The 10,097-nt window shown below is 43.6% G+C and overlaps 1 protein-coding gene across 1 annotated transcript in view; it reads right to left on the bottom strand.

Moving 5' to 3' along the window:
• ehd4 (EH-domain containing 4) overlaps positions 1-10,097 on the bottom strand; it is a gene marked incomplete in the record, with an annotated part of 17,819 nt that overhangs the window by 4,748 nt on the left and 2,974 nt on the right. Inside the window, 5 exon segments of the mRNA XM_014022138.1 lie at positions 207-318; positions 391-524; positions 605-771; positions 5,517-5,614; positions 8,326-8,502. Of these exon segments, the coding sequence (XP_013877592.1) occupies positions 207-318; positions 391-524; positions 605-771; positions 5,517-5,614; positions 8,326-8,502 (688 nt within the window).

Here is a 10,097-nt window from a genome sequence, read left to right as displayed (position 1 = left end):
CTACTGGACCTTGGTTCTACTGGACCTTGGTTCTACTGGACCTTGGTTCTACAGGTCAGATTCTTTCAGAACCTCGGAGGTCCGTTTTTTATTTTCTCACGGATCGTAGTCTTTTTTTTAACTTGGGTAAACATTCCAGAAGATTCTCAGGTTTCCTGAGCGTCAGAAAGTTATTTCCAAGCACAACACGGGACTTCCTGTCTCACCTTGGCCAGCCTCGCTCTCTTAATGAGGTCGTTGAGTTTACGGAGAGCGGCGTTCCTCGGGAGACTCTGGATGTCCCGGAACAGGTCCTGGGACTCGGCCTCGAAGAGACGCCTGGAGGGAACGAAGGGATTAAAGAACCAAAAACTGTAAACCCTGTGGGGGTGGAGAAGTGAGGACTCTGACCTGTTCTCCGTGTTCTGCAGAGGTTTGGCCCAAAACGAGCCCAGGTAAACCCGCACCACCTCCGGAGTGTTGATCACCTTCCCCAGAGACCACATGAGGGCGCCGTAGACCCGCATCAGCTGCTGCGTGTCCACCTGAGAACAGGTGAGGAGAAGAGGAGGGGGTCAGGGTGACTGGGGGGGATCAGAGGTCATGAGGAGTCTCTCTGACCTACCTGATCCGCCTTGTTGAGGACCACCCGGATCTTGTCATCCTGACCCTTCAAGGCCTTGATGGCCTCAGAGAACTCGTCAGAGATGTCCAGCTTGTGGGCRTCGAACAGCAGGATGATCCGGTCCACTCGCTCCCCGAACCATCGCAGAACCTCCGCAAAGTCATAACCTGGAGATGGAAGACCCGGATCAAAGAGTTCTGTGGTTCTGGTTCAGATGAGGAGGAAATTATTTAGATTTTTTTTTACAAAACATCAAACCAGACGACCTGGAAACTGATCAGAAACTGGACTGCTGCCTTGAACCAGGTCTTGGTCTAGGTCTGGGTCTGGAACCAGGTCTGGGACTAGGTCTGGGTCTGGCACACGGTATAGGACTGGAACCAGRTCTGGGTTTGGGACTAAGTATAGGACTGGATTTAGGTCCAGGTCTGGGATAAATGTGTGTGAGATCATCACTGGGTGTTCATACAGCCGAGTATCAGCTTCTCCTGTGCCTTTAAGTATGGTGTGTGTGTGTGTGTGTGTGTGTGTGTGTGTGTAACGTGATCCGTGGCAGTGTGGGTGTGGCTCAGCTCTGAGCTCAGATGTTGAAACTGAACTCAGACAAAATATTTTCAACATCAGGAAGAGAACCTGATTCAGTCTGACCCTGCAGAGACCGGCTGCTGGTTCTGGTTCCATCAGAACCTCGTCAGCTGTTTGGACTTCATGTTTGACGTAAAACTCTTTTATTTCTTTTATTAAAGACCTCAGCTTGTGGTTAGTGCAGCCATTTAGTTTTTGTGTTAACAAAAAAATAAATAAAATAAAACTGTAGCTGAAAAAATAATCAATCTCAATCTACTCACTAAATAAAGTATATAAATACTTCTTTAAATAATATATAAAAACATTATTTTAAGAAGTATTTAAAGGATATTTGTATATATATTGTAAATCTATGGAAAATATCGTCTCAAATTCAGGTAAATATTCTGGATTAGCTGCAGCTGCAGATCTTTTTCACCCTCCATTTCTTCTTCTGTGGTGATTTTCCAACCTGGATTTAAACGAGTAAAAGGGCGTTGGCGCCGGAGCCCCCCCACACCCATCCCTCCGGTTCACGTTCCTCCCGACGGCTTCAGGTGTCGTCCCAGGTGTCAGCGCTGAATCTGTGAGTCAGCAGGGACACTTCCTGCACCTGAAAGAACGATTTCTCCACCTGAGAGGTGGGGAGGAAACCAAACTCCTGCAGGCTTGATGTGAGGAAATTCCTGAGCTGAGGGCTTTTATAACGGCTGACTGATTACTTCACATGCTCCACTTCCTGTCAGAGAGGAAATGCCTCCAGGCTAACAATACTACTTCCTCTGAGGTACTTGTACTCGTGGTTACACCTCTCTGGATTATTCAACCGTGACACAAAACTTAAACCAGGTCCAGGTTTTACCCGCTCTGCTCGGATCAAGTCCTGGCTCCTGGGTCCTCTGTGGAACAAAGGATTTTAGATGAGTCCTTCAGGAACCGCTCTGCAGAACCTGAGAGTCCTGGATGATGTTCGTCTGAGTCCAACATGTTTCAAAAACCTACAAAACTAAAATAAATTACAGATGTTTTTATCCAGAGCTGGAGTTCACCGAGGTCTCATGATCCTCCTCACTCTGATCCACAAGATCCATCAGAACCTTTTGGACCAGAGCCCAGAGGGCAAACAGCAACTCCGCCCAGAAGACAACCTGCCACTCCAACAAGACCAGAACCAGGACCTTTCCGCAGAACTCAGAGAACTGGGTCCTGCAACTCAACAAACACTGAAATCTGATCAAATCAGCCGAACAGCAGCTACAAGCTAAAACCAACAGCAGCTACAAGCTAAAACCAAGACAACAGCAGCTACAAGCTAAAACCAAGACAACAGCAGCTACAAGCTAAAACCAACAGTAGCTACAAGTTAAAACTAGATGAACAGTAGCAAAAGGCTAAAACCAGCTGAACAGTAGCTACAAGATAAAATAAAGAGCAGTAGCTACAAACTAAAACTAAAGAGTAGCTACAAGCTAAAACAAGCCTCAGCTACAAGCTAAAACTAGCAGAACAGTAGCTACAAGCTAAAACTAGCAGAACAGTAGCTACAAGTTAAAACTAGCAGAACAGTAGCTAAAGGCTAAAACCGGCTGAACAGAAGCTAAAGGCTAAAACCAGCTGAACAGAAGCTAGAACTTAAAGTTTGAACAGTTAAAATATATAAAAGATGCACACAGTCTCAGCCGTAACGTCCTGAAGGAGCTGAAAGTTTTGATGAACRGGTGAAACAGCCGAAGGTTAGCTCGTGTGTATTCTGAAGGTAACGTTTGGAGCTTTGAAGCAAAAATAAACGAAACCATGAATTCATGGATGTGAGACCAAAATAAAAAGATGCCAGAGGGGTGGAAACTTTTGTGAGCCAYGCTCTGTTTTCAAAACAAACTCTGGGTTTTTGGCAACACAAAGCTAAAGGTCGTCGCCTCTTCATTTTGTTTTTCTTTTTTAAACCACGTGGATTTTAAAGCAGCTGTTGGAAACACAAACGGGTCTCACCCAGTCCAAAACAAACAAACAAACTAAACAAGAACCAGCTGAACTTTGTGAAATCAGCCGAAGGACGCCTGACAGGAGCGATGACCTCAGACTTCAGCTGTCAGCGACGCCTTTCACCAAAACGGCTTCAGGAGGAACTTTACCTCAGCTGAACGCCTGAACGCTTCCAGATGGAAGGAGAGCACGCACTTCCTGTCTCTGCCTGCCCCTCCCCCCACGCCACCCTGACCCCACCCCTCATTACCCACTCAGCTCCACTTCATGATGTCACCCTGCTGCCTCAGCTCAGGGGCAGCGAGGGCGCAGCTCTTTGCTCCAGTGTTTCATTCACTTCTCCTCCTTTGAGAAGTAAAGATTTATTCTGCTCTAACGGTTCATGACAGTCCTGTTTCATAGACCTTAATATCCTTTTTTACAGTACAGGATTTTATATGGAGCTCTGTGGTTTTCCCAAGAATGGATAGCAGTAGCAGTTAGCTGTAGCACTGCAAGTTCTTCCAGTTTTCTGCAGGAATATGAAGTGAAAAACTGATGAAAGAAGAAAAGTTTCAGTGTTTGAACTAGATGATAACCTGTTATTCATCCATCCATCTATCCATCCATCCAAACATTCATTCATTCATTCATTCATCCATCCATCCATCCATCCATCCAGACATTCATTAATTCATCCATCCATCTATCCAATCATTCATTCATCCATTGAACCATTCATCCATCCATCCAACCAAACATTCATTCATTCATTCATTCATCCATCCACCCAAACATCCATCTATCCATCTATCCATTCATTCATTCATCCATCCATCTATCTATCCAATCATTCTTTCATCCATTGAACCATTCATCCATCCATTCATCCATCCATCCATCCAATCATCCAACCAAACATTCATTCATTCATCCATCCATCTACCCAATCATTCATTCATCCATCGAACCATTCATTCATCCATCCATCCATCCATCCATCCATCCAACCAATCATCCAACCATTCATCCAATCATCTATCCATCCATCATTCATCCATCCATTCATCCATCCATCCATCCATCCAATCATCCATCTATCCATCCATCCAACCAATCATCCAACCAACCAAACATTCATTCATTCATCCATCCATCTACCCAATCATTCATTCATCCATCCAACCATTCATTCATCCATCCATCCATCCAACCAATCATCCAACCACTCATTCATTCATCCATCCATCCAATCATCTATCCATCCATCATTCATTCATCCATCCAATCATCCATCTATCCTTCCATCCATCCAACCAATCATCCGTCCATCCATCAAATCGTCCATCCATCAAATCATCCACCCATCCAATCATCCACCCATTCATCCAATCATCCATCCATCCATTCAACCAATCATCCAATCATTCATCCATCCATCCATCCCTGGCTGATACCAGGTCCAGATCTCTTTCCACTCTGCAGCTCCTTCTCTGGGATCCCTTGATGTTCTCAGACCAGAAAGGGTCTATAACACCCCCAACTTGTTCTCTCTCTGATCTGAGGTCTTCAGCCAGTTYCTGGAAAACCTCCAAAAAGAGGGGTCCAAATCAAATCTACTTTCTGTCTACACCAGGTAAGATATTGTTTATTAACCTAAATTTATTATTACTTTTTCCACAAAAGTCCACTTTAAAATGGTCAGAATATTCATTTAATATCTTTAAAACATAACTTGGGTTCTATTAAAGCTCATTTCTCTTTATTTCAGGTTAAATCTCTCCACAGTAACAGGTTCAGAAACAGTTTTAGTTTTTATTTCTGATGAAATAAAAGACGGAGGAGTTTCTCTCTGACGTGTCCTTCTGTTTTTAGCTCAGGTTGGGAAGTGAAACTGCTTAAACAGACAATAAATGCAGAAAAATCCTGACACACGTCCTTCCACAGAACCGATCTGGCTGGACTTCAGTGGACCTTTAGAAACCGGGTCAGAACATCTGGCCTCCAGACTTGATGTTTTTATTCCTTTCAGATTTGAAGAGGTGTTGTTGTAGTTTTAGTTTAATGTGTGAATTTAGTTGGTTAATTTTACGCGCTGTCCTCCTAATCATGACGTGTTCTCGCTCCGTGTTTCTGGTTTCAGATCTGCTTTTCCAAACGTTGTGGTTTCAGAGGAAACACATTTTACTCTCACCAGGAACTCCACTCTTTCACTCCTCAAACTGCAGCTCGTCACGAGGGCGGCGTTCTAACGAACCAAGACTTTTCACAAACTCTGATCAGGTTTGATGTTTTTAAAGCACCTGAAGCTGCTGCCGGTCAGATTATGGTTCACTGCAGGTGAGCTCTGTTAGAGTGACAAATAAAACCTGAAGAAAAGTACCTCTGCTGATTCGTTGCTTCTCTCCTGACAGGATACCAGGTGTGTCGATGATGCTGATGCTCTGAAGAACCTGATTGGGCATCTGAGAGCAGATGAACCTTTAAAACACAAACAGCAGAATCAGTTTACTTCAGTCACAGAAATCTGGTTTTCATTTAAAAAAAATAAGTTTTAACAAAACCTGATGAGGATTTACTGCAGATTATTGAGGCTTAGAGAGTTTTTAAAGTTTATTTATAGATTGGTCACTTTGGACCCACCTTGGTATGCAGGGATATGTGCACAACTGCCCGTATCTCTGCAAATTGATGACATCACACCACTAGGTGTTGCTGCACAGGGTTCAAATGCATTTAAATGGAGATTTTACGTGATGAACTTCGCTGACTGCTGGCTACTTTTGAACTCTGTGCAGCTCCGCCTCCTGATGTGATGTCATCATTTTGCGAGTAAAATAATCCACATGCATTGTGGGAGATGTAGTTTACGGTCAATGCTGACTTTAAAGGAAATGTAGGCTACTTTTGCTGCAGCCCAGTTGTACTAGGAAGTAAGAATTTCCCCACTTACAAGTTGGAAATTTAAATTGGAACRCCCTTCCAGTGGGAATTCCCTGTTGGAAAGTGGGAGAGTTCAGAATTCAATTCTCCACAACCCAACAGTGAGAAAACTCTTACTTTTAATTGTATTTCTGTAGTATTTTTCACATTTAGTCAGTCGTACACGCAGTACTTTTCAGTGTTTATAAGAGGATGAGTTAAAACACTGTTTCCATGCAGGAAATACCAGGTAGAGCTCAGTTAATGGAGCTCAGGAACGTGCTTTTAGTTTCAACCATGAGTTTGACACTCCTGGGTCAGAGCAAAACGAACCCGTTCAGACTGGATCTATAAAATATCTGAAAGAGTAAAGATCAGATCTTCTTGTTCATCTGTCAGGTTTGTTTTACTCCAGTCTTCCTGAACAGATAAATTTAGCCTGAAATAACTCGTCTCTCTGTGCCCGAGCCTCTGACAGACAGCGGGGAAAAAACAAATCCAGCGAGCCAACACGCCGTGACGCAAAAACACTTCCCCTCCCGGAAAAAGAGACTTATGATGGAGTGTTTCTCCTGGTGGATTCGGACACAATGGGCTCACTGGTACCCCCCCCCCCACCCCCACTGGATAAAGGATACGCCGTCGGACCCGAGTGGGGCTAAAATTAAAAAGGCCGGCATAAACGGGCGCGTCTGAAAGCTGTCGGTGTTTACGTGTCAGCGAGGGGTCATGGTGGGTCACTTCCCACGTTGGAGATGTTTTGAGGAAAGGAGTGACAGGAGTGGGAGTGGGCAGGATTCCTTTATGAGCACAGAACATTTCTGCCAGACGGGGAGCAAGGTCACCTTTCAGACCAACGTGTTCACCAGGTTTCTGTCACAAACAGAAACTTTAAATTTAACAACAGGCTACAACAAATAATCTTTAAAGAATTATTATTAGAATTACAACAAATAAACACATTTTGGTGCTTTTTTAGACTTTTGGTAGYGATACATCGAACGACTAATGCCAGGTTCACACAGCAACACACTGACAACCTTAAGGACGTCCTGAATATCCGACGGCTCCAAAGATCATTTTATGAGATATCCCTGCTAACAGACAGTTTTAAAATCTTACCGTGTGAACCAGGCATTAGAGAAAATCACAGTTTGTCCATAAACAGCAAAGGGATTCTGTTGTTTTGAGTAAGAAAACCCAGTCCTGTATTTTAGATACTTTCATCCTCTTTCATCCTGTGTGACGCTCTGCTGTTAGTTTTATGATTCTCTCTCAAAACTCCTCAAAGTGCAGAGAACACACACCCAAACTCCCACTGACTCCCATTAACCATTGACTCCCAATGACTCMCATTAACTATCGACTCCCATTGACTCCACTGACTCCCACTAACCATTGAATCCCATTGACTCCCAGTGACTATCATTGACTCTCATTAACCACTGACTCCCACTATCGACTCCCATTGACTGCCATTGACTCTCATTAACCCCACTGACTCTCATTAACCCCCATCAACTCCCATTGACTCCCATTAACCATTGTCTCTCATTGACTCTCATTGACTCCCATTAACCACTGACTGTCATTGAGTCTCATTGACTCCTACTGACTCTCACTGACTCCTATTAACCATTGAATCCCACTGACTCCCATTAACCATTGACTCCCACTGACTCCCATTAACCACTGACTCCCATTAACTATCGACTCCCATTGACTCTCATTAACCCCCATCATGTGGGGCAGCTGTGGTAGAGTGGTTAGGGGAGTCGTCCTGGAATGCCGGTTCGATCCCCATCCAGTCGACTCAGTTGTTGTGTCCTTGAGCAAGACACCTTACCCGCCTTGCCTACCCCCCTTGTCAGAGGGTCCGGTGGCGCCTGTGTATGGCAGCCTCGCCTCTGTCAGTGTGCCCCAGGGCAGCTGTGGCTACAATTGTAGTTTGCCATCATCAGTGTGTGAATGGGTGAATGTCTGTAGTGTGAAGCACTTTGAGTGTCCTGGATGGATAGAAAGGCGCTAGATAAGTACAGTCCATTTACCATTTACCATCAACTCCCATTGACTCCCATTAACCATTGTCTCTCGTTGACTCTCATTGACTCTTATTGTATCTGAGCTCTGAATATTCTGTGTAAAACTGGAAGTGAATGCCTTTTTTCCAGTGTAAAACACATAAAACATTAAAATTATTGTGACCATCAGAGACATAGAGTCTAGTCTGTGTTTCCTGGTTTTCATTATTCCGACAGAAGTTTCTCCACCTGTTGAGGAAAGAATTCCCAAAGGCGTTGAGTTTCCTGAAGGGTTTTTTGGGGTCCACCACCAGGGCGTTGCCGGGGACGATCCCCTCGTTCTCGCCGTGCATCACCGCAATGAAGCCATCGGTGGTCGGCTCCGGACCGATTCGCATCCCCGGGAAATCCTGCTCCAGCAGATACCTGAAACCAGAAGTTGACTTTTACTTCTCGCTGTGTAAAAAACTTTTTGACATCAAAAAGACAAACTTATTTTCTTCTTTTACTGAAAACCMACAAACTGTTGATTGAACATGTTTTTATACGTCAGCAGCTCGTCATCCAACATTCCTCTTTAGTTACGCCTTTTTTAATCAATCATGTTTATCTGGGAGTAGGTGGGTTTGCACATTGCTAAATCTGTTTTCTTTTCTCCATCACATTAACCTTGTCAAACAGTCTCTGTGGTGAAAAATGAAGGCAGGAAGGAAAAGAGGCTCTAGAAAGTATCTGTCCTCTCACTTCCTGCCTTTCAGGACAGACTGAACATCAAAGAGGCTGAGGATGGAAAACAAACCGCTGAACACTGCCTTTAGGCAAAACACCAGCTTTAATCGTCATAAATACTTGTTAAAGAGGAGAACATGATGGTTCACGGTGATGCTGACTCAGTTTGATCAGTGATGCTGACTCAGTTTGATCAGTGATGCTGACTCAGTTTGATAGTAATGCTGACTCAGTTTGATAGTAATGCTGACTCAGTTTGATAGTAATGCTGACTCAGTTTTGTCAGCCATCATTGACTAAGTTTGATCAGCAATGTTGATTCAGTTTGATCAGACATCACTGACTCAGTTTGATCAGAGATGTTGACTCAGTTTGATCAGAGATGTTGACTCAGTTTGATCAGAGATGTTGACTCAGTTTGATCAGACGTCACTGACTCAGTTTGATCAGACGTCACTGACTCAGTTTGATCAGACGTCACTGACTCAGTTTGATCAGACGTCATTGACTCAGTTTGATCAGACGTCATTGACTCAGTTTGATCAGACGTCATTGACTCAGTTTGATCATTGATGTCCACTCATCCAGTCATTGCTGCCCACCCCTGATCCTGGAGGATCAGTGTTCTTCAGCAGGTCTTCAGGTTCTGCAGGAGTATATTAATCATTCATTCATCCATCCATCCATCCATCCATCCATCCATCCATCCATCCATCCATCCATCCATCCATCCATCCATCCATCCATCCATCCATCAGGAGTGTTAAAGCAGACAAACATGTAAAACATGTAAGATAAAGACTAAAATAAACTGAATTTAATTCAATTTGCAAAGAAAGTTCACCTAACAGCTGGACAACAGGTAAATAAAAACGGTTTGTAAACATTTTATCTTTGTTGTGATGAATCAACTGCAGCCTGTGAGCTGCGAACTGATAAACTGTTTCTGTTTAAGAACCAGAAGAAAAGGAGAAGAAGAAGAAGTTGACTCTGCATTTTTCTGCCAAGATGTTTCAGGGATTCAGATGTTTCACAGAGCAGGGTGGAGTCAAGCACACACACACACACACACACACACACACACACACACACACGTAAAACCTGTTTGAAAGGGACCTATCACACTGAAATGAGGATTAAGTCAAATTTGGTCAAAATGACCTACTCGTATTTTCAGTTAGTGTTAAAAGCTACATTTTCATACTTAGATCATCCTGATATCATTAGTAGATCCACAGATTTTATTTAATTTTCTTGTTGGTTATGATAACACATAAATATGTGGTCTAAAT

This window comes from Austrofundulus limnaeus, unplaced genomic scaffold (genome assembly GCF_001266775.1).
Source record: "Austrofundulus limnaeus strain Quisiro unplaced genomic scaffold, Austrofundulus_limnaeus-1.0 Scaffold318, whole genome shotgun sequence".
NCBI lineage: Eukaryota > Metazoa > Chordata > Actinopteri > Cyprinodontiformes > Rivulidae > Austrofundulus > Austrofundulus limnaeus.
Note: the sequence above shows the minus strand (reverse complement) of the source record. Positions and strands in the feature narration are given on the sequence as shown.